The 27,988-nt window shown below is 52.2% G+C and overlaps 1 protein-coding gene across 3 annotated transcripts in view; it reads right to left on the bottom strand.

Moving 5' to 3' along the window:
* The window catches only part of TRAPPC9 (trafficking protein particle complex subunit 9), a 510,030-nt gene that overhangs the window by 94,551 nt on the left and 387,491 nt on the right, over positions 1-27,988 (bottom strand). For all 3 annotated transcript variants that reach the window (XM_089898680.1, XM_089898678.1, XM_089898679.1), the window contains 2 exons: positions 27,607-27,759; positions 14,905-14,996 (listed from right to left, as the gene is read on the bottom strand). In XM_089898680.1, coding sequence (XP_089754806.1) covers positions 14,905-14,996; positions 27,607-27,759 — 245 coding nt within the window. The remainder of the gene's footprint in view (positions 1-14,904; positions 14,997-27,606; positions 27,760-27,988) is intronic.

Below are 27,988 nucleotides of genomic sequence, written 5' to 3'. Positions count from 1 at the left end.
AGACACACTGCTGTCACCAGGCCTGATGCCCAGGTACAAGGTCTCAGGGGAGGAGCTGCAGGGAGTCGATGAGCACAGCAGAGGGAGTCAGAGGCCTGGATTTGATGTCCTGGGCGGAAGACCTTGGGCAAGTCACTTAGCCTGGCCGTGTGCCCCAGGGCTCTCCTCTGTAGAGCAGGGACAGTGACGCTATCACCCCAGCAGGGCCTTTCCAAGGCTCTGATGCAACACGGACATGCAAGCACTTTGTAAACTGAAAACCCAGGTATGTACACCCTCCAGCATCTTCTCAAATGAATCAGGGGAAATAAGAAAAGCTGATCCTGTATCTGTACTCAAAGAGCTTCTACCCCAGATGGCGAGACAGAAGGTACTTGAAGAAGAATATAAGGCACCACCAGCCCAAGGGCACAGAGCTGGCATGGCCAACATATACAGGAGCACGGCACACGCACACGGGCCGGCACTCGCCGCGTTTGTGCCAAGGGTAGCCAGTGCAGGGGAAAGATGACGTGGCCGGGCAGTATGGGGACAGTTCCACAAGGGAACCTGAGCCTTGGAGGAAAAGCGGAGGAAAGGCAGGCAAGGCTGCTTGGATGGGCCACCACGGGAGTGGACGTGACCCCCCCGGGGACTCCCACAGCCCTCCCCACCCCGGATGGGAAGCGGCCTGCGAGGCACCCTGCGTGACGTGAGGAAGCCGCGGGGTGAGTGGAGGGAGGAGTCTGCACCTCAGATGCCGGTGTTCCGGCTTTGTCCCGGGTGACACAGGCCGGCAGGATGAGCTGGGGCAGGGAAGGACCACTGCTATTAGGACATCTTTGGCCCACAGCACAGAACGCGGTGGTTGGAGGGGAAGGAGGAAGGGCGGTGGCGGTGGCAGTCCAGCAGGGAGGCCTCTGCCATCCATGGACGGCAGATGGTGAGAGACGGGGCTGGGATGTGGGGGAGCTGCTGCCCCCAGCCAGCCTGGGCCCGAGTCCGGGGGGAGCCTGCAGCAGCCACGGCCACCCCGCCCAGCAGTGACGTGAACTATCAGGTAGACGGCCTTCACCAGCCAGAGCGCTGAGCTGCCTCGGCTCCGTTTAACAGAGCAGCGGACGCCAGGGGCTCAGCAAGGTCCTGTCTAACGGCCTTCACTAGCCATGCTCCCGACGGCTCGCCTGGCTGCAGACTCAGTCAGAAGACGTATCCTCCTCCTGAGTGCGCTTCCCGGCCAGAAGCCCCAGGGGCTGGCTCGTCCAAGGGGCCATTTCCTCAGCTGGCACCCGAGGCTCTTTGCTGTGCTGTCTGTCCCTGGACGACGCGTCAAGAAAAACAAGAGATCCCATTCACCGGTACCGTGAGTCCCAGCTGATGCACGTCCAGATCCCCATTCCACGACTCTTCTCTCTAAACACAACTTATGTTTGAAAAGGGCGTAGCATCCAGAGAGCAAATTTCCTGCGAGACGGAAGCCCTGGGGTTAAAGTTTTTATCTTGCAAAGAAACAATGGGAAAACCAGAGAAAGACTGAAACCTCCATCCCTTGTTTTTCGCATGTTGCATACCTTGAAATCACTTTATTATTTAAGAAACGGAAAACACCTACAACAGTGTGACAGAAGCTGAGTCCTGTGGTCGATTCAAGCACCAGCTCTGTGACTTTCTGGCCAGGAGACTCACTGCTGTCTCTGCAGAGCTCCGCCTCCAGCTCTGTGAGGTGAGGGTCCTCCACCTGCTCCAGGGGCCCCGGGGGGGGGGGCGGGCAAGGCAGGCGGTGTTCGTAGGGCAGATGGCAGAGGGCATGCTGTGGGCAAGCCCTGCAGAGCTCTGAGCGCCTCCAGCCTCACACAGTGGATCTTCCCACAGCACCGGAAAGATCCCTGATGCTCTTTTCCTGACCCTAGAGGTGAAATCTCAGCAAACAGAAAGGGCCTGGGACCACCCAGTCCAGCAGAACCCACCCTTGCAGCCTGGATTGAGGTGGGTCACTTTCGCACCGGGGCTGTCCCACACACTGGGACAAAGTGCTTTATGTCAGCAGTTGTTCAACTGCAGTGAAGTGCCTGTCATTACATGAGCCAGCGGAGGGCCCGTGGGTACCAGCATCCTAGGACACTGATCGTCAACAGGTCCAGGAGCGACGGAGTAAGCGCTGCAGGAAACACGTGTGAGCTCTGCCTGGAAGCTCATGTGAAACTCTGGGACTAAGAAGCTCGCAGGGACGTGCACTTGACCTACATCTGCACTAATTAGCACCCGTTCAAACCAGCCATCTAGATGCTCCCGATTTCACTTTCCACTGTGATTAGGAGAGAACTCAAGCAGGCCCAGCCCGAGGACAGGAGCATCGTCACGATTAAGGCTCCTCGGTGCTGCGGATGACGAGGAGGTTTGAGAAGCTTCTCTCAGAACCCAGAGCCAGAGGCACCTTTACGAACGGACAGAGATGTTTTCCCCAGTGGAAGTCTTCTGGCCCATCTATCTTTGTCCAGTAGGAACACACCCTTTCTCCCCAACAAGCCCGTGAACTCCTTCGGGAAACAGACTGTTTCTCATTCATTCATTCATTCATTCACAGAACAGACGTTTGTTGAAGGCTTAGTATTTACCAGTCCCTCAACAAGCATTTGCCTTGTGCCTCCTCTGGGTCACATAAGGAACAGGCCCTGGAGACAGGGAGATGGACGTTAACTTGGACCTCATCCCTGTGAGTTCATGGAGCATGAGAGACAGGCACAGATCCTCATAAGGGAATCAGAAAGAGCCACCATGGGGATGGAGGACAGAGGGGAGAACGGGGCCCGGAGAATAAGAATAGGGAACCAGCCAGGAAAGGGTGTGAAGAGACAGCAAGGAAGGGAGTGCCATGGGCAAAGGCAGGGCCTCATGTCAGTCACCCCTCCTGGAAAATTCAGTTCCGAAGCCACGGGGTGGGGGCAGGGGGGACCTGGGGGACCAGGGGGATGAGGGAGGGGTTGGGGGCAGGGGGGCATGGGGACCAGGGAGAGGGCGAAGGGCATCTGCACAGCAGAGCCAGCCCATGTGGGATCCGCCCCGTGCAGTGTGAGAGGTTGACATGCTGAGAGTGGGGGAGGGTTGGGGCAGAGACGGAAGACCGGTTACAGTGGGGGGATTGACAAATCGGTAATTACATTAGAGATAACAAAGCCAATCTCCCAATGCCAAGGAAGTGAGGTACAACTGAGGAAAGGGGACAAAACCTGAAGGAACTTTGCCGTGTTGGACTGGAATTAGAGGTATCAGAGAGAACTGGTAGCTGTCAATATGCATAGAAAGAGACGTTGAGCGTGTGTGTGTGTATTTAGAGTTATATGTACATGTATATTCCCTGGCTGTGTTCTCTGAGAAGGCCAGGGAGTAGCAACCACACCCCCCCCCAGTAGGAATGACCATTCTCACATCTGCATCTTGGTTTCTAAATAATGATCTTCACTAAAGGGAACCAAGACTTCTTGGGGAAAATGGATGCTGTCGCAGCTGTAGTTCATGATGAATCTGGGACACCTAGCGCCAGAAAGCAAGGAAGTGTCCAGGGAATGACGGAGACGTGTCGAGAGACACAGAAGTCAGCCTGAAAGAGCTCCCACTGTGCATCAAAATAAATAATGACACGTAGTAAGGTAGATAGCTAGGGGGAAGCAGCCGCAAGGCACAGGGATATTAGCTCGGTGCTTTGTGACAGCCTGGAGGGGTGGGATAGGGAGAGTGGGAGGGAGGGAGACGCAAGAGGGAAGACATATGGGAACATATGTATATGTATAACTGATTCACTTTATTATAAAGCAGAAACTAACACACAATTGTAAAGCAATTATACCCCAATAAAGATGTTTAAAAAGAAAAAAAAGAACCTGCTGTATAAAAATATAAATAAAATAAAATTTAAAAATTAAAAAAAAATTTTTTTCCTAAAAAAAAAAATAAATAAATAAATAAATAAATAATGACAGTCACATACTTTAACCCACTGAGTAAAAGAGGAAATGACGAATCCACTCAGAGTAAACGAACAAAGGAAAGTTTAAGGAGGAATCGGTATTTACAAAGTTTCAAAGCACCTTCCCACAGAATACTTAGTGATTACCAAGAGAAACAAAGAAACCTGATGGCAGAGAAGGCTGGCAGATACCACCTTGTCAAGTGATCGAGGTGGCCACCACTGGTAGTGGAGCAAACAGAACTCACGAGCCATCTGAGAGGTGCAAGAAGGACACAGCACTGCCTCTGTGACTACTGACAGAGACACAGGTACTGAATCTAATCATGAGGACACATCACACAAATGCCCCAAGTTGAGGGGCATTCCACCAATGGCTGGTTGGTAACATCTGGAAGCACCAAGGTAAAAAAAGTCAAAGAGAGACTGAGGAATTGTTGCAGATCGACTGAGACTAGAGACATGAAACAACTGAAGGCAACAGTGGTTCTGAACCACGTCTAGATCCTTTAGGAACCAAGGACACTATTGGGATGACTGGCAAAACTTGAATGGGGTCTCAGTACTGGATGGTAGAATGGACGCTAATTTCCTGATTTTGATGGCTGTGTTGTGGTTAAATAAGAGGATGTCCTTGTGTGTAGGAAATACACAGAATTTGGGACGATGGTGCAGTGCCTCTAAAATGGCTCAGAAAAAATTCTAACCACTGTACGTGCAACTTTCCTGCAAGTCTGTGAGTAATAACACGATAACTTCCTTCTTTCTTTCCTTTTGCTTATCTTTACTTCTAAAAGACTATGGTACTGTGGAATTTCTGGTTAGAAGTCAGCAGACCCAGGCTTCCAATCCAGCTGTAGGCCACTAGCTCATTATATGATTTTGGGAGGTACAATAATGGGGAAAACGTGGATTTTCGAATCATAGTGACCATGCGCTAGTCTTCACTCTGCCACTCACAGGCTGAATAACCCTGCATACGCTTTGCATTTCCCTCCCCTAAAGCACAGGAATAACACTACCTACTTCAGAGACAGACTGTGAAGGTTACGTTATTAATTCCTTCCAAAAATATGTATTCAGCTGTCACTAAAATGTTCCGGTAACAGTTCCAGGTTCTGAGAATACAGGGAAGAGCAGATTCTTTCTCTGTGGAGCTTATACTCTAGCAGGGGTGGAGAGACAAATAAGAAAAAAACCTGTATATGTAATGAACTTTCAGAGAATAAGGAGAATTGTGACGAAAACTAAAGCAGGTAAGGCCTTAGAAGGTGATGTGGGGATGGGGAGGTCAGACAAGAGAAGCAGGAGAGCTTAGAAAGGAAAAGGAAGAAAAAATAAAATCATCACACAAAATAAAACCAAGATGACACAGATCACAAGAGTCAAGATAAAAAGCATAACAGAATACATGACAGAAATAAGACCAAACATATGTGCCATATCAAGGAATGTAACTGGTCTAAACCCACTTATTAATGAAAAAGACAATGAAGTTAGATCACAAACAAAACTCAACTCTATGCTTCATCTAAGAGAACCACATAGGGGGAAAAAAAAATTCTCAAATGTTTAAAACAAAACAAGAGGCAAAGGTACATCAGCCAAACCAAAAGAAAGGAGGGATGAGAGCTACAGTCTCAGACCAGATTGAAATAAGGGCAAAAGACATTAGAGGAGCCACAGAAAGGCACTTTACATGGTAAAAGGCACAACAAAGTGAGAATAATTATGACATCTATGCACCAAAGACCATCAGCCTTCACACTGCATGTATTACAGGACAGACAGTATCACATCGACGGACAGAAGTCCATCAGGGTGAAGAGGACCCATGTTAGCAGTAATTGTAATTCACTTCTCAAAGTCCATGGGTAGATCAAATAGGTAAGGATCTTAAAAAACCTAAGCAAATTAATAAGGTATAGCTAAGTGATACATTTCAACTCAATACACTTAAAACAAGGAATATGCCTTCCTTTTAAATGTCCATGGAGTAGTCATAAAAAAAAAAACCCCAAAAAACAAAAACTAACCACAAAGAAATCTCAGTAAATTCTAAGAGGTGAGAATAGTACTAAAGTGATTCCACTGCTGTTACATTAGAAAGTCATAACAAAATGAGAAAAAACAAACAAGCAAAAAACTATGTCTTAAACAGCTCTTAGGATAAAGATGAAACAAACTAGAATCGCAGAATGCCTAAAAATATCAAACATGAAAAATGTAAATGCCAGGATGTGGTTAAAGCAGTAATCATAGGAAAATTCATAGCCCCATAAAACTATACCAATAATAGGACAATCTAAATGAATGAATTAAATGCCCAACCCAGTAAGTGAGGGAAAAAATAATATAATAAGCCCAAATAAGGCAGAAAGGAGAAATTAATAATGATAGAAGAATCACTGAATTAGAAAAGAGAAGAGAGATAGAATTAATGAAGAAAGTAGATCATGTGTTAGCTCACTTAAACAAGAAAAAGAAGAGGAAGCAAACTTATATAAAAGAGGAAGCAAAAACAGGGAAAAAACCCTCCGTTAAAGAGGCAGTTAAATACCTATATAGTTTTCTTTTTTAACAAAATGAGCTATACAAGCTCTTTCTGAAGTCATACAAATAAATATGAAAGATGTGTAATGGGCATAGGGCTGATTTTACAAGATAAAAATATTCTACAGATCTTTGGCATAATAATACAAATACACTTACAACTACTGAACTGTACACTTAAAAATGGTTAAGATGGCAAATTTGTATTATGTGCTTTGATCACCATATTTAAGTAAACAAATGAATGAATGTAAGAAAATGATATTGAAGAGGATTACCCAAGCAAATATTAAAATATATTGTAAACCCATAATATACTTACAAGGGTGATACTGGCCCATGGATAGATTAATGGAAGAGAATCCCAAGATTTTCCTAAACATATGAGAAAATGGCATTGCTTATTAGTGAAGATAGATCATTTATTAAGTGACTTGGGGATAACTAGATAGCTTTCTGGAAAAAGAAAAGGTGGATCCATGCCTCACTCTTCACACCTTAATAAATTCCAGATAAATAAAAGATTTAAATCTTAAAACAGCCGAGCCCATGAAAGCATTAAGAGAATTTTTTTTAAATGTACTCTAAATGAGGAAAGTCTGAGTATAATACAAAAACAAAGTTTTTGTTTGTTTGTTTTTAAAGAGATTGTTAAATTTAAATAAGTATCTTCCAGCTTGACTCACTCCTGGGAGGACTGGCATACTTATAAGGGTATTTGCTGCAACCACATTTATAATAGCAAAAGATTACTAAGGGCCCATCAGAAGATACAGAGTAAATAAATTACGAAACATCTTACGCTGTGGTTGAGAAGACTGTGGCAGCTCTGTGTGCAATATGGAATGGGGCTGGACCCAGCCTATGTCATTAGGTAAGAAGGGAAAGTGGCAGGAAGCTCTCCCATGGTACCCGAGGAGGAAAATACACAGTTTGTGCACGTTTTATCTTCACAAAATAAGCAAATCACACAAACACTGACCACATGCCACACAGAGGATCCATTTTGGGGCAGTAGTCTTTCCCATCAAGGAAAGCCTCACGGCCCCCCTTTGTAGAAAGAGGAGGACGAAGCATCACCCATGGCCTTCACTGGAGGCCCAGAGTAACAACGAACAACCACAACAGAGCTGGCGGGAATCGGCCAGCTCCTGGGCTGGGCAGGACCCCCTTCTCCACAGCGCCCTCACGCCACTACTTCCAGGTCCACCTGTCACCTTCCCTCCGAGGAAAGGGGCCCCGAGGCAGTCACAGTCGTGGGCCTCCCTGGATGCCCACGACCCCTGTCCCCGAGGCCAGAGGCTGCAGGTCTGGTATGTGCACCTGCTCCCCTCAGGCCAAGTCCCTCTCAATCGGATGCAGGAAGCTTACTGAGCACCTCCTTTAACCTGCCCACACGGAGCTCCCAGTCTCGGGAGCAAGACAGACAAGTGAATAGGCAAAGACAACGTGGGGTGGGAACTCGAGAGGCGAAGGCTTACTGCCGGGACGGGAGGATGTCTAAGCAGAGCACTGAGGGGTGCAGCGCAGTGATTTCAGGTGGAGGAGCTGGGGACTGAGGGAAACTCAATCCACCTGGTTTTACATGCTGTCCTTTGTCCTTGAGCTTTCTCCAGGGACCTGGCTCGGAGAGACGTACCCTCTGGCCCAGGATCAGAAACCCTGTTCTGACTCTTGGGCCCCAGAAGCAAACTCCAACTCAGGCTGCCTGGGTTCCTGGCACAGGGGTAGGACAAGGGCAGGGCCTCACTCAGCCTGGCCCCTCACGCCTGGGGTGGAGCTGGCCCTCCCGGCTGCTGCGTCACAGAGGATCCAGAGTGACCCGTGGTGAATTCGTTTTCTCCTTGCCAGGGGGAGTGTGGATCAGTACGGCCTCCCTGGAGGCCAAGCTGGCCACAAGCGTGCAACGCCTCCACAAAGCACCAGTAACCCTGCCCTGGACACTGGCCCTCTGGGACTGACCCGGGGGCAGAAGGGCAGATGCCAAGAATGTCCACCTTAGTCTTATGAATGGAAAACCTGGAAACCATTAATAGCCAGCCAGAAGGGTATACTTGGGCACGTCAACACAGAAGTCATGTGCATTTAAGTCATGTGGAAGGAGGACGTCTAAGGACTAGGACTTGGATGGCCTTGACCCTGTGAGGAGGATGGCCTTCATCCACCGATTCTTCCACGCGGTCAGCAAACATCGAGACCCGGCGGGTGCGGTCAATGCTGTCTGTTCCCAGGGCGCTCACTGGGAGTGGTGGACACCATCTACAGGCCACGAGAACTTGAGGAGGGGACACAAAGGAGGACGTGCAGCTCGGTGGTGGGGTGTGACAGCATGGAGGTGTGGGCAGCAAGCAAGGCTTCCCAGGAGGACTGAAGAAGGAAAGACAGGACTAGGAGAAATCACGGGGCACAGGGAAACAGGCCTGGAAGAGAGGGCAACTTCCTGGCAGAAGGGAGAGCAGCGGAGGGAGCCCGGGGTGCACACCTCGGGGAGGATGGCGCTGGGAGAGCCCAGAGAGACGGGGGACAGAGGCTGGAGGGGCAGGCATGCTGGTCAGGGAGGGACTTCTAAGCCTCATTAAGGACGCTCCCGTCCATCCTCAGTGATAATGGGAGACAAGGAATTGTTTTAAGTGTTTAAGAGTGACATCATTGGGGTCACGTTTGGGAGGGTCACTTGGGCTGCAGGGAGGACCCCAGGTCGCAGGAAGCAGATTGGGGGCAGGAATAGCAGTTTGGGGGACCAGTCATGGAATCTTTTCACTCAGCAGTTTCTTCCATAAAACATAGACTAATGCTTATTCCAGCAGGTAGTTACGAAGAATAAACGAGGTGACAGAGTTACTGGACACGCTGCATGCAGTAAGTGCTCCCCAAATGCAGCTATTCTTTTGGGAAAGATTATCACAATAAAGCAGGCTCCCAAACATGCTTTTAAAACTAGAATGCTTGGGACCAAATAGAAGAATGGGGGGCAGGGTCGAGCGGGTGGTGGGAGGGGAGAGGAGAGAGGAGAGGTGCTGCAGAAGGGCAGGAACAGGCTCTGGGGCGCCGGGGGGCCCAGCACAGCCGAGGCTCTCGGGGCTCCAGACAGACAGCGGTGCCTGCCTTCAGTGGCTGCGAGGAGGGGGAGGGCAGCTCACAGAACACGCCTGGCATGGAGGGGCCCAGGGCAGGGCTGCCACCCAACAACGAAAGGGCAGGAGGGGACTGGCTGGTCCCACAGGGTCATTCCCTGGCGGGGCATCATGGCCTGGGGCTTTTTCTTTGTATGGGTTTTTGTGTTGTTGTTGTTTTGTTTTTGTTTTTAGTTATTTCTGAGATACACATTTTAAAGTAATAACTAGAATTATGACTTATAACATTATACCAGAACATATAAGATACTTAGAAATTTCATGTAATGTCTGAAACATTTATATTAACATATTTCCATACAAATAACCCAAAGAAAGTTTAGTATTAGTTGTTTTGTTTGCTTGTTTGTTTGTTTACACAGCAGGTTCTTATTAGTCATCCATTTTGTACACATCGGTGTCTACACGTCAATCCCAATCTCCCAGTTCAGCACACCAGCACCCACCCTGCCACTTACCCCCCTTGGTGTCCATACATTTTATATGGGCTTTTTGTTTTCAGCTTTTTTCCTTCCTTTTTTATATCCTGTATAAATTATTTTTCCTTTTTTTTAAATCAATTTACATACATATATATATATATTTGGCAAAGGTGCCAAAGGGACAGTGACTCAAGCCCCTTGGCTTCCCTGCACCCATTGCCAGGCCAGCTGGGCCTCAGACCAGATGGCCATTCACCACAGCTGGGCCTCAGGGAGGGGTCCTCAGACCAGGCTGACCAGCCGCTGGGACTCACCAAAACCACCCGATTCACCTGGCCCAGCAGACCCAGCCTGGACCGTGGGCCTGAGTGCTAACCTGGCCCGGGAGCAGCTGTCTGGAGACGTAGGCTGTGGGGGAGAAATCCACAGCCCAGCGCCATTGCTAAGCTCCCTGGGAAGGAGGCGGGTGTCCATGGGCAGCTCACCTGCCAGGGAGGCCTGCACCACACGCATCCAAGATACAAGTATTGCCATCGGTCCTCACGAATCTCACGCTAGAAACAAACTAACCGTCTCCCCCACCAAGGCCTCCATGTCACCCAGTTTGATGAAATGACATCTTGCAGGAGTTGGGCCGCGTCTCCCCGCAGAGTCCCAGGAGGGCGGGATGCAGCCCGACCTCAGGCTCAGGACAGTCTGGCTGCCTGGCGCGCCGGGATCCAGACTCCAGAACGGAGCTGGCAGAGTGCAGAAGGGGCCACTGAGGTAGACGGAGCAACGTGCAGATGTGATGAACCCATAGCGCCTTCCAGGTGGTTCTGTCCCCAGGGAGGCCCGTGAGCTCCGTTGGTGCCGCGGGCTGTGTGCCTCATCCCAAGCACAGTGCTGGCTCCTTTGAGACTGACCAGGTGGTCAGTGTCGGGGTCCAGGGCTGCCTCCGGCCTCCGCTTCCAGGACACCCGCCAAGCTCCCACCTGGCAAGCGCACCAGGCTACATGGGGATGGTCTGCTGACCGACCTGGGCCCCCTGCCTGCATCAGACCAGGAGTGTCTGGAAGGCCGGGATCAAGTCTAACTTACCTCTGTGTCCCCAGCACCTGGGACAGTGCCTGGTGCAGATGGACAAATCCATCAATCCAAGAACCTACGTATTCCACATAACTTGAAGCAACAAAACCCCCATGAGTCTGTTTCCTAATTTGTAAAAGGGGGACAGTAATCATGACCTCAAGACTTGTGCGGCTCGGACAAACCACACGAAGAGTTTGGCGTCATGCTCCCCAAATGTGAGGGTGGATCATTCTCTGAGGCAGGGCAGTGGGTGACTTCACACAAGGCATCACGTGGCCGCTGCTTCCCTGACAGGCGTTACCCTCGTGCCTACAAGTGCTGCCCACACATCACAGCTCGGCCCTGGACCTGGGGGTTTGCTCGGTGATGATCTGGAGGCTGTGCACTGAAAGCATCCCCTCCAAGATGTAGCCAACACCTGACTGGTATTCACTGACTGTGGATGAAGGACAGGACAGACCGGGCACCACGAAGCTATGAAGAGGAAAGCTTCAGCTGTCAGCTGAAGAAGGTAGAAGGGGCACAGCCGTGGGACAATCAAATCATCATGGGAAACGGCTTAGCCTATTAGTCACCACCACCCAGTATCCATGGAAACGACTGGAACTGGCCCTCGAAGCAGGCCGTCAGGAAGCCCACTGGGCTCTGCCACCCTCCCAGCCTCGTCTTCCCACCCGGAGGTGCAGCCTCCCCAGCTCGCAGTTTTGCTCCCGGATGGACAGAGACAGGAGGCAGCCGACTCGCGGTCCCGTCCCAGGCCCCTCCCCAGCCCTGCCGCGGCTCTGTCCTGTCCGGTCCTGCCTTGCCTTGGGATGCTCCGCAGAAAGAACGCATGCAGTCCTGGATCCACCCCAGAATCTAGCTTCCTTTCCTCCTCGACCACCACACAGCATCAGTCCTGGTGGTCCCCACCGCCCCAGGCCCACATCCCCGCTGAGAGGGAAGGAACGCACTCTCGCAAGGTCACAGGCATCTCTTCAAACCTTCGCCCAGGATTTGGGGCCCTCAGCATCTCCAGTTTACAAATAAGAAACCCAGGCCCAGAGGACTTGCTGACTCGTCCACAGAAGTTGCCCCAAGAGGAAGCAGCAGACAGGACTGAGACCCGTGGTGGGTTTGTGCCATCCACAGGTCTGCCTGTGGCACGTGATGCAGTCATCATCACGCAGCAAACCTGACGGCTGTGCTCTCTGCCACCACTCCATAGAGTATTAACAATTTCAGGGTATCCTTGCTGAGGGAACGACCCCAAAACACAGAGAAAGCTCCATGTACAGCCAATGCAAGTAACTTACATAACAACAAACACCTCCAAAAAACAGAAACAGCCAAACACCAGAGCAAGTACTAAGTTATCTTGTATCCATTTGATGAAATTACAGTGAGGACTTAAACAGCATGTGTTAAGACATGTTTATAACATGGGAAATACTTATGTTTTGTCAAGTATAAAAAAGGACACAGAAGTACTACAGTATGATCATCTCTATGAACAAAATTTAAGTTGGGGGACAGGAAAAAGACTTAGAAATGCACACAAATGAAGTAGAGACTGTTTTGGGGGGGGGGGATGTGGGAAAAGGGTAATTTTTCTCTATCCAACTTTTCTGATTTCCCCTGGCTTTCTACAGTGAGAATATATTGCTTTCATGAAGTGAGCTAGTGGAAAGGTCAAGAGTCCAGGGTGTGGAAAGCTGCCTTTGAAGAACCAGGAGGACAGCCCAAGTTATGGGGTGAGGAGCTGGTGGCTCCAAGATGTTGGCTCCACTGCAGAGGGGACAGTGAGGGTGGGAGGTGACGTGTGCTGAGGCCAGGGATGAAGACCCCACCCCACGCACAGTGGGCTGGGGAGGCCAGCCTGGGGCAGGAGGGAAGCAGACGAAACTCACCGCCTTCCCTCATGGGCCACTAACCTGGAACTGCGTTCACAAGAGAGTGAGAAAGTCACCCCAGAAACCCAGGCTCCCACAATGCCCATGTCATGATCAATGACCAAGAGTCACATAGTCACTTGACAAAACAGCTCAAGAGCCTTAAATATGTGCACGTCTTTTGACTTGACAACTCTAAAGCTAGGAAACTGACAAAGTCAGGAAAGTCTACAGAAGGATGTTCCTTGGAAGCAGCCAGATATGGTAAGAGTTAAATTAATCATGACACTCTGAACAGGAAAATACTACGCACTGTTTCTGGAGACCGTGGCTGCCTCGAGGACAGGAACTGGGCTGCCAGGGAGGCTGCTGGGAGCCCGAAAGCGCAGCCCCGAGCTGCCTGGCACCGCGGACACTGCCAGTGAGACCTCCTGCCAGAAACGCCTTTCAGGTCCTGGTATTATTGTTTAAAACGTCATGCATCTTCTCCAGGATAAAATCTTTTAATACTTGCATTATTTGCCAACACACTGGTATGCATGTGACACATGACAAGGAAAACACCTGCAAGGAGACCAGTGCAAATCCAGCAAGGGCCTCTGACCTCTCCCAATGTACCCTCCCCACCCCCAATCTCTGGAATGAGTCAGACCCTCCAGGGCTCACTCCCAGACTGCTGAGGCCTTGGGGAATTTCTTCTGACTGACATGATGCCTTAATACAAGTTTTGCGTCACTGTGTTTCCTCGGGCTGGTTGGGGCTGGGAGTCTGATCCTCCTCAGCTACCACATACGGTGGAAGTAGCTGGCTGAGCCCGGGTCATTAAGAGACAACACATTCCAAACTAGGAAAGCGAGGGACCCCCCCAGAGGTGCAAGCAGTGACACATTCCGCAGAAACACCGCCCGCCTCCTTCCACTCGGTCTGCACCAGCGAGGCGGGCGGCTTCCACGGAAGGAGCCCCCGGTGCAGCAGTCCGCTCACAGCTGCCGTGTCAGCGCCCCTCACAGGACTCCCGACAACCTTCACGGGCGGGAGTAGGGAGCCCAGCAGAGTGGGCAGCCCCCGGGCAGCGCGAGGGGCTCTTACAAACTGAAGGGGAAGTGCGGGAACGCCAGGAGGAAGGCCTGTTCTCTTCAGACCCCTGGGATAATTTTCCTGTGTCTCCAGCATGCCAAAGGAGGAGGTCAAGCTAATTAATTAAGCGGATGAAATACCAGATACTAATTTACAATGGTTTCTGGGGTAAAGAGAAGAAGGTACACGTACAAGATTGTTTGCATCTGACCCAACATAGATTACATGATGGAATCATTTCCAGAGGATAATAAAGACTCCCACTTCAACAAAAATTCTACATTTAGTTTGTTTCTCAACAAAATTGTTTCACCGCTATTTAGGAAGGCAGAGACTGGGGTGAGAGTTCCAGGTGCAACGGGCAGCGAACGTTCAAATGCCTTTTTCGAAGTGCCACCTCAGAGCGATCGCTCACGGGCTGAGCGCCAGGCTGAGTTAGGGTGTTTACCAAACAAACTCTGTCAGAGCTAGTCCAGGAGAGACGAGCTAACCGCAGCCTCGCTCCCGCCCACCACCCTGATCACGGGAGATGCAGAAACATCTGCAGAAGACACGCCCATGCGGACACCAGGTACCCCCACGGAGGACGGCAGACTCCGCAGCAAATGGACCCCGAGGGCACCTCCACGTCACGGCCACACCTGTGCTCAGAGGGCAGCGAGCCCGTTCACGAGGCTGTGCCCGGGCAGAGCTCGGTAGACACGCAGAGGCCGGCGCGGCGGTGAGTTTCCCTCCCCCCACGGCTCTCTGTGACGTCCCACACACCGCCAAGCGCGAGCCTGCGCATTCTGAGAAAAGGAGCGCGGGCCCCCGAGGTGACGAGCGGTACTCACCCCACAGGAGAGGGGCCAGCTGCAGATGCTCCAGGACCAGCTGGCTCAGGAGTCCTTCCACACTCGCCTCACCTGTGCGCTTCAGAGAGGGGTGAGCCGCGTTAAGGAAAACTCCGCTGCCTCCGAGTCCCGGGCCAGGGGGAGAAGTTCTAGAAGTTTCTCCACAGACTCCCAGACGGGAAACCTCCCACGGCAGGTGACCGTCCCCCTGCTCTCCAGGGATGGTCTAACTAACCACAAGATATCACCTGAGTGTGTGGGAAACAGGTACGTAAATGTGGCAAGGGCCTCCCCCCCCCCACCGCCACCCCCCCGGCCCAGATCTGGTAAATTGAGCTGTTACGTGAAGAAGGGAAATCCACTGGGATAATTTCAATCCAACAGCTATTCTTGCTGGGGGAAATAAAGAAGAGGGAAGGTTGTTTTTCCTAAAAAGGATGCAAACTGTGGCTTACTGTTCAATACAACCAAGTGCGTCTCTCTACACGTGTCGGTTTCATGCCAGTTTCACGTCTGCCCTGTTATACATCTTGATGTAATTACACATATTATTACAAACGGACTCACGCGAGTTCATAATCGAGGAAGTCATACGGCCTCTCAGCAAGTATCGGTGGATGAAGAAATTAGGTTTAGAAATGCAGAAAACAGACGTCTCCAAGGTGCTAATGTTAAACAGCCAGTGTGGTCCTCAGAGAGAGATCTATAAACCTCTCTCCCTTTTCCTACATAAATTAAAGCCCCAGTACTTAGGTTGCAATCAAAAGGGAAGAATGTCATTCCTGACATTCTCTAGTGACTGAGGAAGTGGGGGAAAATCCCATTACTTTCTTCCATTAGCAAGTTAATTGCATTCAACAAACACAGAGTGTGTCTGAAACAAGACAGGCATGGTGAGAAGCACTGAGGACACTGAAATGACTGGACGTGAACCTTGAACTTGAGAGGCTCACATTCCAACAAAGATGACAATATAGGAACAGACCATTGCACTTGCCCAGCCTGAGGACAGCCAGGTCGGGATAAAGCCACACAGGCAGAGTAGAACGGGCTGGGGCAGGGAGCGAGGGGTGCCGAGGCCCCGAGGGAATGAAGACCAGAGCTCCCGGGTCCCTCCTGCCAGAGGGGGACAGCCCAGCCCTCAAACAGCCCAGCCGAGCATCCACGGAAAGCTGTTCAGACAAGAGGGCTGCCCAGGAGAGCCAGCTGGCCGCACGCGGCAACGGGCCTCAGACCAGGGCACAGGCCAAGCTGCTGGCGTCCAGGACGCTCAGGAGCACCGCCCACCTGCCTCTCCAGCCCCGGGTCCTGCTTTGGCTGCCTTGGCCCTGTTTCAATTCTTCCAAAACACAGCGTGCTCTCTCAGAACTCCATACCCTCCACCTTCTGTGCTCTTTGCCTGGAAATGCTTTTCCCTGCCCTCTTCCCCCTCTTCACCGTACTCATACTTTAACCCTTACCGCAGACCTCACTTCCTCCAGGAAGGCCTCTCTGAACTGTCTCTGCTCCGAAGGCTCTCGGCATCCCCTCGGCAGCCCTCACTACATGTGTGTGTCTTCCATCGTCTGGCTTCACCGCTCGCCTGTCCACTGGGCGAGGGCAGAGCCCTCATTCTGGGGCCTGGAACAGTGTCTGGATCATCGTGGCCACTCCATGAACACTGTCTGATGACTAAATGAATGCTGGCATGAGTCAACATCCCGGGTAAGTGGTGCAGGGGCCACATCTGTGTGTGTGTTTCTTTCTGTTTTCTTTCCTGACTCTCTTTGGGGGTTATTTTCACTTGTATGAAATTAAGACTTCAGAATACGGCATATTACTCCCTCTTGTTAAAAAAAAAAATCACGCCAGGCATTTGAGGCTGATCGCACCCCGGTGCTTGAAGAACAGAAAGAGTGCCTAACAAACGCGGCCAGGATGAGGAGCCTTTGAAATGATTAGTGAGAAGAGCAAGTTAGCATGTGAGTAATTACAAAGTTGCCAAATGGCACTGGGGCTTTGGAAACCATTCCAATAGCATATTTCAGTATTCGGACATGAGCCATAAGATTATACAGCTGAGCTAGTAAAGCTAATTACCTGCATGCACCTCCCCTCCCCTTCAGCCCCATGAGCCACCAAAGCAGTCTTGTGTCTGAGCCTGGACACAGGAATGCAAGCCTGGCTGACCAGTCAGCTATGCAGATGCTCTATCGGGCACTTTTAGAGCCCAGGTTACAATGTTACGGTGAGGACAGTGGACATGGCAGCCGCTTCTCTTTCCTAAACACATGGACTCTGGCGGTGGGGGCAAGAGGTCAACAGAGAATGATGACGAGGACAATAATTCCTATCATTATTTCTGCTAGAAGGAGTATTTCCAAAGCGAGTCCCATGAGAGAGGCTGTGTGCTAAGTGTTTAACATGTATCTTCTCAATTTAATACTATTTTCAAATTGAGTATGTGGTGGGTTTAAAATAGGGACTGTTATTTCCATTGCAGAGATTTTTAAAACTCAGGCCCGTGGGGATAACAAGAAAGCAGACACGGCTAGGAAGTGGCAGGATTGAGGCCATCTGACCCTGGAGCCCACACTGCAGCCCACACTTTCAGACACTTTACTATGAACACAGTATCGATTCCTCACAATAAACCTGGAAGCCAGGACCCGTGATCCCCACCAGACAAACGAGGATCCTCTGTGCACAGGGCCGGGGCCCGGCCAGGACCCCAGCACTGCCAGGGGCAGAGTCACCGCCCGCTGCCAGCATGGTGCGTGGTGGCCAGCCTCTTTCCTCCAGCCCTGAGGGAGGCCCACGGGGAGCTCTCCGTGGTGCTGAAGTACCTGTCTCCCCGCTTCAAGCCCTTCCTAGTCACCTGGGACGCAGCAATTAAGTTTCCAGGTCAGCCGATGGGTTCTTGCCCCCAAGATATACTCCTGTCCCTTAGGAGGGCAGGGGTGGTGACACTGCAGCAGGGGGAATGTAGACCACTGTGGGTGCCAACCAGGCTTTGCAAGTCTCCTAGCCACACCCTCAAGTAATGATCATCGACAACCCCTGTGCGCCTGGAACGCAAGAAAACTCAAGTGCCCAGCTCAGTGCATCCAACTCACATTCGTTCTGCCTCTGGAGCCTCCCACAGGCAGCTTCTGGCTCCCCGCAAGGAGCCACGCATCCCTCTCACAGCGCCCTCTGCGCCTGTCACTTCCTGCCTCAGAGCCACGGCTGAGTTCCCTGGAGCCACCACACTTCACTCATGCCTCTCAGAGGTGGCGAGCCTTGCAGTGCGGGCTGGCCCTTGCTCACTGCCATCCCCGACTCAAACCTGCCGGGCTGATGAGCGGGCAGCTCTGCTGTCACGACTGCTTGGCCGCTTATTTTTGCAAACCAGTAAGAAAGACTTCAGAGGGCTGCTTGTGGCTCCAAACCCAGGAGAGTAAGGGACAGTGCCCCTGGTCAGTGGCACTGCGCCTGGCACACAGTAGGTGCTCCATCAATGCTCAGTGCTTCTCACTGAGCACCTACTTACCTAAGGGGCATCTCACACAGTGCTCACAGCAACCTTAGGTTGAGGAAACCCCTTCGGGGATGTTAAGCCACACAGCCAGGAAGGGAGGATCCAATTTAGCCCTTCAGCTCCAGGTGCAGAGCTCCTCCCTGCCAGGGGGTGGGCCTGGATTCACATCAGGGTATCAATACCTACAGCGTGGGCTGTGGTAGCTGCTGGGGACGAGAAGACCCACCAGGTGAGATCCTTCCTACTTTTAAGAAGCCCAGCCTATTGTGTAAGGATGATCCCTTAGTATTATTAGTCACCCATCATTGTTAATTACATTTAATTAATCAATATTTGTGCAGAGCTTTTTTGTTTACAAATGTTTTCATGCACATTGTCTCAGCTAATCTTCTACGAGTCTTGGGAACCATGGATATTTGCTTCCAAATCTTAAAAACAACGCCAGATGCTAGGAAAATGCAGCAAGTTAATAAAATACCTTCCCTTTCATTTTCTGCTAGCCCGTTAGCGGTGAAATATTCAGTCATGCACTGCAATCACAGGACCGTTTAAAACCACGGAGCAGTTTTTGAGATCCTGCCTGTGTGTATGGGACTGAAGTTTACCAGGACCCAGCCTGATGCTCTAGAAGAAGCGACTGTTCAGTCAGCTCTTCCCTCGGGGAACATGCAGCCTGGCGGGCGGCAGGCCTGGGTCCTCCCACAGGGGAGTGCAGCGCCGAGCTCTGAACACCCGGTTGTTGTAAGTGGTCTACCGCCGATGCAGATGTTCCTAAACGGGCCCCCAGGTGAGCGTTCCGGAGTGGGGAGCTCGTTGAGGAGCAGGCCTGCACCTTGGCACCACCCCCGCCAGGAAGATGGGTTGTCTGCGCCCCATGTGACAGCTCTGGAGTGATAACCCCAGGTGCAGGGACTTAGCCCAGCCCCACTTCAGCTCAAATCAATTAGCAGATTGTCACAACTAGAAATTACGCTAATGGAAAGGCTGCTTTAGGTGATTAATGAGCCTCTTTCCCATGACTCTGTCCTCCGATTTGCTTCATGAACTTTGAGAATGCTGATGCTGGGCTGTTCTCATCCCAGCAGGGCCGCCGGTGTCTGGGCTCAGCTCCCTGGACAGCGCCACGAACTGCCAGGGAGAGTCTGCACGCGGTTCGGGGCTGCAGGTCTTGCGGGGGGAGAACAGTCGAGTCAGAGGCTGGAGGGCAGGCAAAATGGAGAGCGCCCTGCGAGGTAGGCGTGCCAATCAGCGGCGTGCCCGAGGAACGCTACGTCTCTTTGGCTTCATCTGAAAAATGGGGATAACGTGAAGGCCCTGGCAGAGACCAGATGCTCTTCTGCTCTTTTGCCCAACACAGAGCTAATAAGAGCACAGACTCTGAAGCCAGGCAGCTGGATGAGAACCCAAGCTCTTCCACTTACTAGCTGGGTGACCTGGAACAAGTTAGGTAAACTCACAGGACCTCAGGTTTCTCATCTGTGGACTGTGGATAAAAACTACTTCACAGGGTTTTTGTAAAAACTGAGTAAATCTAGGTAAATTGCTCAGAACAGTGCTGGCATCTAGTAAGTGCCATAAGGTGTTAGCTGTTACTTAAGCTCTGTAATTTTATGATTCTATTATATAAGATACACATGCTCACAATAACTGTCGTGCCAAAAGTGCACAGAATGTGTAAAAGCCCAGCGTGCACCCAATCACATGAGCACACTGCACGTTGACTCATGTGCGTGTACACTCTCTCTCTCTCACACACACACACACACAGATTTGGAACTTTGCTTTGCATACTAGGGAAAAGTCCTTCTCCACTCTCGTGAGCCGGCGAAACCTGAAATCTATGCTCTCTGTGAGCCAAACCCTGATTCCATTCAGAGTAACTTCAAGGTATACATATTTGGATTCGGGGGAGTCAAGAATCAAATATGTGTCCCTCCCACCTCACTCCCTCCGTCCCCTGAAGGCTAAAGGGCCAGGGCAGCTTTACATCCTCGAGGGTCGGGAGCAACGCTTCTCTTGGGCTGGCACGGCTTCCCCACTATGAGGATTGAAGGCGTAACCAAGTGATTACCCACAGCTATAAACATTCACTCCCTAAAGACAAATACAAGATGCAACCCTGCATGTTACTGAAGATGATCAAGGAATCAGCTGTACCGGTACAGGGAGCTACTTGTATTAAAATCCATTTAGATAGAACTCTCTCTCCTAACATGACTATCAGAAAAGCCTAGTGCACCGTTTTAAAGGAGTCTTGTCTAAAAATACTTAATTTCTCTCAGGGAATGAGAAGACAGAGCTCCATCAGAAGCATCTGTGAGAGTTAGCCAGAAGCCAATTAGAGAGGCTGAGAGGCCATCTCAGGCAATCCGGTGCAAACAGTGAGAGCTCTGCCTCAGTCTATAAAGGGAGGAGGGCTTGGCTATCGGCAAATTCTCCTCACTGGCGGGGATGCGGTCTCGGAAGCTGAGAAGCCAGGTGTGGCCGTATGCCAGGTGGCCTGTCCTGGTGGTGACCAACCAAACTGAGGACGTCGTGCCTAGAGTCTTACAGGGTTGACCCCAAGTACAGACTGATGACAGACGTCACAGCCGCTGCTGCGTTTCTGGGATTTATAGAGGGCCACTGGTGTCTGTGGGGCCAGACACGCCACCATCAGCGGCACGGCCCGGGCCAGCCCTGGGAAGGCAGCCCCTCGGGGGCGCAGCCATGCTCTCAAGAGAACGGCCACACTCCCCTTCCCAGTTATTAAGGACTCTGTGCCCTCTGCGTCCCCCGAAGACATTCCCGCCCCCACTCTGGGCTGCTGAGTCTTCGGCACCTAAGGCCCACTGTACCCCTGGGGTCCTTGAGCCTCTGCCTCACCCTCAGAGCAGCCAGATGGTTACAAACGATCTCCAGACAGAAGGCGGGAGACGCGTGCTTACCAGACCAGACCACCTGGCAGAGACTCAGCCCAGATGGTCCAGGCCGCCAGCTTCGTGGGGATCAGCTGAGCTGGGCACCCAGTCCCTGTCGGGAAACCTATATGGGGTTGGATTCTAACAGGTCAGCAAGCATCTCAGCAAACCCTGAAATGCTCTCTGAAGAGAGATTTGCAACAAAAGCAAGGAAAGCGAGAAGGGGCGCTGACGAAACAAGCTTGCTCCTAGCGTCTCCCGCATCTGTTTCCACCGCAGACAGCCTGCGCAGGGCTGCCCCCTGGAAATGGAGACGGGCTTCCACTCAGACGAATCTTGCTGGTTGCAAACTCCCTTCCTACGTTCATCACAGCACTCAGCGTAGTGCAACCAAGCTGGTGACCATCGGCTGCATCAATCAAATGGAAACCACTGAGTCACCAAAAGGTTTCAGTAGCTACATGGAAGGATTCCAGGCAGCACCGGGGCGGGGAAGAGAGCTCGAGCTTGGGCTCCATCGGGCAGAGTCCACACCCCATCTTGCTCACCGCAGTGTCCCCGGCGCTGGGCGCAAGCCGCAGCGCATCATAGGTCATCAGGAAATAGCTGCTGACACCGCCTGACCTCAAGAACAGCACAGCCTGGCAAGGGAGACAGTTCTGGGAAGAAACCAAACTTTCCTGTGCTCTGTAAGCAGTATTCCAAACAAGAGTTAAGCACTGAGAATTGCAGGACCCCAGAGGAGGGGCAGTTCCAGCCGGGCCAGGTGGCAGAGGGGGCAGAGAGGGCTCCGTGGAAGATGGAACATGTGAGGCCAACCATAAAGGACGACCCACACCTGCTCCAATGCTGATGCTTGTTCCTCCGTCTCTCAATTACCGTGGAAAGTGAAAACAGATATGGTCAGCTTCCATACGTCCCCAAACCAGACGCTCTGGGTGATTGTCAGAACTGCCAACCCAGCCCCTTTCAGGCAGGCCCCAGCAGAGGTGGAGGTGAGGACGCCAGGGGACAGTCGTGGGGGAGGTCTGGCCCAGCGTCCCTTGTCCAGGAGAAGCCTCACCTGAGGCCGGGTCACCTGAGCAGCGCCGAGTCTTCCAGCAGGAAGCGTGTCCCCTGTACTGACACACCCTAGGGTCAGGGGCCGTGACGGCACCACGAGGGTGAGGCCTCACTTCAGGTTGACTTCAGTCAACAGGAAAATAACACGCGTTCTGGGATCCTGGCTTTCCAGCTCCCGGCACCATCTCAGGTGAGTTACTTAATTTCCAAAATTTACTTATTTACTTCTTTTTTTTTTTTAGGTTAGGTCATATAGTTTTTTGTTTTTTTTTAAAACATCTTTATTGGGGTATAATTGCTTTACAATGGTGTGTTAGTTTCTGCTTTATAACAACTTATTTACTTCTTAAAAAGGGGTAGGTATTACCTGTTTTGTAGGTTTGAGGGAAAGTGCTAATATCCTGTCTGGCACCTGGTACGGGATCAGAAGGGCAGATACAATTGTTAGAACTGACCCTAACGGCAACCGGCAACCCGGACCAGGGGTCGTCACGGTGCTGAACAGATGGAGACACGGGCCTGACAGGTCACCACCTCCCTGCTGGACGCAGGAGACAGCAGAGCCAGACCTTCGGAGCCGGGGCTCCGGCCCCCAACGATGCAGCATCTTTGGTCCCAGCCCAAAGGCAAATGCAGACGGTCACTGGGTCATGTGCGGGGGCTACTACCTGCTACTGACAGAGTTCCGGGAGAGTTGGCTGTATTAAGGTTTCCCAATTTCAGTAAAAAGGGTCCAACAGTGGAAGCTGGAGGGAAGAAGAAGGCTCAAAGAAGAAGAATGGAAAGCAAGGGCGTGTTTATCCGGAAAGCACGGACAGGCCTCTCTGTGCAGGCCGCCCCTCCCCGCCCCCAGGAGCCCCACGGACATCACCCCCAGGCGAGTTCCTCCTGCGAGATGGGAGCGCTCAGGAGGACATTCCCTTTCAAAGTCACCAGGCTGAGGCGGCACAAGGGATAGGCAAGGGAAGAGGGCGGGCTTCAGGACAGGTCTCTGTGAGGAGTCCTTCGTCCTGGGCAGAATAAGGATCGAAGCGCAAGGACAGGAGAGCCCCAGGTGTGATGGGGGCAAGCCTGACGGCGGGGAGGGCGCTGGTCCTGCAGGCGCCACACGACGGGGCTCCTCGTGGTACCGTCACCTCCCCCCACTACACTGGGAGGAACGGGAAACAGAGGGGTTAGGCTGAGACCCAGTGGCTGGCGGGGAGGGGTGAGGCAGGGAAAGAGCGCCTGCCGGTCCCACGTCCAGCTCCGCTGCCCGGCATCCCTTCCCCAGCCCCGCAGACAACACACTAAGAAACTGACACACAGGAGCCGTGCGAGCGGCGGTTTTCATAGCAGTGATGATGATGGAAGTGATAAACAGAAAAGAGACAGGTACCGTAAATCTAGGGGAAACAAGCAGTATTCAATTCATGAGCTCATTTGGCGGGGCCAGCGTGTAAACCCCACCTCAGAGCCAGGGAGCGCCAGGGCTGAAAGTACCACTAGGCCCCTGGTGCTCACTGCCCCTGGATGGCCAGGTGCCCTCCACCACCTCCTCCACATGAGGTCACCCTGTCCCTGCAGGGGTGGGTCTCCTGACCCACCGGGCAGCCTGTGGGGACCCGTGGACTGTGTTGGCTCTCGGCCAGTTACCAGGCTCCTTGTAATAAAGCCTGCCCTTTATTTTAAGGGGGGGAGGGGTTACAAGGAGGGGGAGGGACGGACTGGGAGTGTGGGGTTACTAGATGCAAACTGTTACATACAGAATGAATAGACGACAAGGTCCTACTGTACAGCACAGGGAGCTATATTCAATCTCCTGGGGTAAACCATGATGGAAAAGCACATACAAAAGAATGAATATATGTGTATAGCTGAGTCACTTTGCTGTACAGCAGAGATAAACACAACACTGTGAATCAACGAGACGTCAATAAAATGTAAATTAAAAACTAAAAGTAAAAATAAAGCCTGCCCTGCATCTTTCACAGAGTGGCGGGGGAGGTCAGACAAGAGGAGGGACCTGAAAGCACGGTTGGGCTGTACTGGGAGGGACAAATCTTCACGGCCTGCAGGGAGAGCCCTGGAGGTCGATGCCCACAGGCTGCTGCGGGCAGGACCTGAAGGAGGAGGCCACAGAACCGAACCCTCGTCTTCAGGAAGGGAGGGGAGGAGGGAAGGGGGCAAGGAGGCAGGCAGGGCAGCCCGACTGCTCCGCACAGCCTGAGAGACGCCTGGCCCCTGCTGCCCCAGACTGCATTCTGTACAACCAGTCACAGGGGACGACTCAGGTCCCCAGTGTGTGTCAGGAATGTGCTTAGAATACTCCAGCCCTGCCGGTCCTTACCGCAGGAAAGCTGTCTCAGCCCTCCCGGGCTGCACCGTGAGTGTCCGTCTCTGCGTCTGCCCCTCCCGCAGACTGGGGGTGTCTCCAGGGCTCAGCACACGGAAACAACAATACGTACAGGCTGTTAGCCAGGTGCAGAGTAGGTCTGGAGCTCCCGGTGTCCCTGCCACGTATCTGGATGTTGCAGATGTTACCCAGACAGGCGTGCACACACCTACCGCAAGAGCCACAGTTTCCTTTAAAACACGTCTGTCCAGCCTTACGTGCCACATACAGGCCATTTTTATTACTACAGTGGGTGTCAAACTAGGCTCAAATTTTTTATGAAGTCTAAATATTGAGAAAATATTAAAATGCATAATGAAATAATTAGCCAATTCAATCTTTGGTCTTTCCATCTGCTTGAATTTAGATTTACAATAGCAAAAGTCTGCTATCCATCCCATGCCAGATGTCATTACCAGATAGGAGGGGAAGTGGGGAGGGAGGGAATGTCCTTAATGCTAATTCTCTTCACTCAAATTCGCCTTTGGGGACAGTCTTCCAATCCTTAAACTAGGAGACAGGTGTGTCTGGCACATGGTAGGCATTCAATAAGGATTTGCAGCATGAATTATTAATCGAACACAAAATAGGGAAGTCAGCTTCTTGAAAGAATCAAGGCTAAAACGAGAGAAACCCAAAGACATTTTAGTACGTTTTCAATAATAGTTTTCAAAGCACGTTCAGAGTTTTGATGGTCAATATAACCCCGTTAGAAGGCAAGGACTGTGGGCTCAAGCAGGCCGCGGGGTTCAGTGCTGGCTCCTCCCCGTTCTCTGCAGGAACTCAGAGGCAGCTGCATCAGTAAGACGTGGTGAGAAACGCCCTGGGAGCTGTTGAGCGGTGCCGAGGACCATGTGGGACCCCTGGGGGCAGCACCCAGGAAATGACACTCGCAGGTGCTGCCGTGCGCCCTGGCTCCCAGTGAGGCCCAGTCTCCGTGAAACTTGGGGAATGAGACCCCGCAGAAGGATGAGCCCTTCCCACCGGGTGCCCGAGCACAGTGCCCCTCCTCCACGGGTGCCAGCCAGGCCTGCCTGGCTCTGCACGAGGCCCTGCATGAAGCCAAGGCTCCAGGACCCAGCGCGGCTCCACGCAGGAGGTGCGGAGCCTCCGCAACCCAAGGCCCAGAAAGGACCCTCCTGGCTCGTGCCAGGATGTAGACGCCAGGACTGAGCGCTAATGGCCTCCTTTTACGACCGCCCGCCCCCCTGCCCCCCTTCCCACCACAGGATATGAGCACCTTCACCACGCTCCCCATGGGGACCTGGACTGGCGGGTAAGCGCTTTGCTGCCGGCCACCCCACCTGGGTGCGTCCTTGGCTGCACCACTTCCTGGCTGGACTCAGGGTGAGTCAGCTCACCCTGCTGAGATCCCGTTTCCCCAGCGGACCGTGAGAGGTGCCGACCAGAGAGGTGTGAACAGTTGACAGAGGTGACGGATGCAGCGAGCCTGGGGCGCGGTGTGGGTGCCGCCTTCCTCCGTGCTACCACACTCTGCTCACTCAAGCAGCGCCGGCTGACTGGACCCTGACTCTGCTGAGAAGTGGGGTCACCGAGGGAAGGGCACCTCCCACGGCCCCCCACCTTTTCACTTCTCTCTGTACAGAAGACAAACGCCTAGCTCCACCATGCATGCCAGGCTCCCTCCGTGAGCCCCTGAGCGCTCTAGTTTTTGGCGTCTGGTTCTCAAAGCCTTCCGTCTACAGCGCTTTATCTGTCACAAGCTCCTCGGAGACAGGGGTCTTGTCTACCAAGCCCAGATTCACGTTAGCTGGCGCGAAGGAACTTGCCTCGGTCCCGGAAGCTGTGCCTCCTGCAGCCTAAGGTTGATTCCAGAATCCAGGGCGACGAGCCCACACAACAGCCTGTGACTATCCCACTTCCACAGAACCAGTGTGTGAACAAGGTAATCAACAGACATTCCCATCAGAGTTGCCTCTTCCTGGGAGACGCCCTGAGCGAGCCATCCTCTCGCACCATGCGAACTGTGGGGCATCTCCCACCCCTGTCCCCTTGATAAACTTCTACTCACCCTTAAAAAGCCCACCGTGGCGACACCCCCTCTGTGAAGCCGCCCCTGACTGCCCTACCCCCGGCAGCTTCATTCTCTGAACCTCACAGCAGTTGGCATAACGCTCTGTCCCTGCTCCCCAGCCGTCCGTTTAATCCCCAGATGACGCACACGCTCTTTGGGACCGGACAACCCCATGAGGCCCTGCCTGCGCACTGCAGCCCCTCAGGCAACTTGCCACATACCCAACCCAAAGCGGGCACCGAGTAAAGACTGCTGGAAAAAACACGTAAATAGATAAGTGAACCTGAGTTTTCTCCAGAGTCCCACTCACCCAACTGAGTGTCTACCACGAGCCAGGTACTGATCGGAAACTCAAGGCAGGGCTACTTATTTTATGAAACCGTCTTTTTTAGTGCAGTCCTCCTAACGCCCCCACCCCAGTCTTTTCAAAATGGCATCTGCGTGCCTTGCTGAGCTGTACAGCCCGATTCCAGTTTCCCCAACAATCGTATCCTGTGTTCAGCTGTCAGTATGTGGAACCTCCCGACCCCAAGCCCAGCGTTGATAGGTGGCCGTTAGAACCGGTCACTAACACAGATCTCAACGCTGACAGGAAACACATGATCCAAGTTAGAGCAGCTCTGGCCCCAAGGAGGCCTTTCCTCATCCTGAACCTGTACTTCACTCGTGGGGCCCTGGGCGTGGTGGAAGGGTAAGAAAATGCCCACTCTTTGGTCCGTATCTCCCTGCCATGCCGTTTGTGAGCTATCTGTGGCTAGCGCTCAACAACTGACCCCTCTGGGGTCCTCCTCAGGGGTCCGCAGGTCGGGGTGGGCACCGGGAAAAGGATATGATGGTCCAGTGGATGTCCAGCTTGCTGTTGATCTCCAGGCCTCGGGCTTCCTGCCTCTCCTCCTCCAGCTCCTTGGAATTTGCAAACTGCCCCTTCTCCCCAGGGGATTCTGGGAAACTCTCAAAGTTGAACTTGTCCACTTGAATAGCCATTCTAAGAGAAGGGCGAAACAGAGCAGAGAATCAATCAGGAGGGCAATTTCTTCTGTGGGCTGCTGGAGAAGCAGCCCCTGCCAGCATGAGACAGGATAATGAATCATTATCGTTAGTAGTTCATAACTGATTCACTCCAAGAAAATGAAATAATTGACTCCCAGGGTAGTATCAGCTTCAGAGCTGGCTCAACACCGTTTAGCACGGAAGACACAGTCAGAATGTCCGAC

Source organism: Delphinapterus leucas, chromosome 17 (genome assembly GCF_059928025.1).
Source record: "Delphinapterus leucas isolate spDelLeu-1000000601 "Yukka" chromosome 17, BTC_Dleu_Yukka2, whole genome shotgun sequence".
NCBI classification, from domain to species: Eukaryota; Metazoa; Chordata; class Mammalia; order Artiodactyla; family Monodontidae; genus Delphinapterus; species Delphinapterus leucas.
The sequence above is the reverse complement of the archived record's forward strand: the minus strand, read 5'-3'. Positions and strand labels throughout refer to the sequence as shown.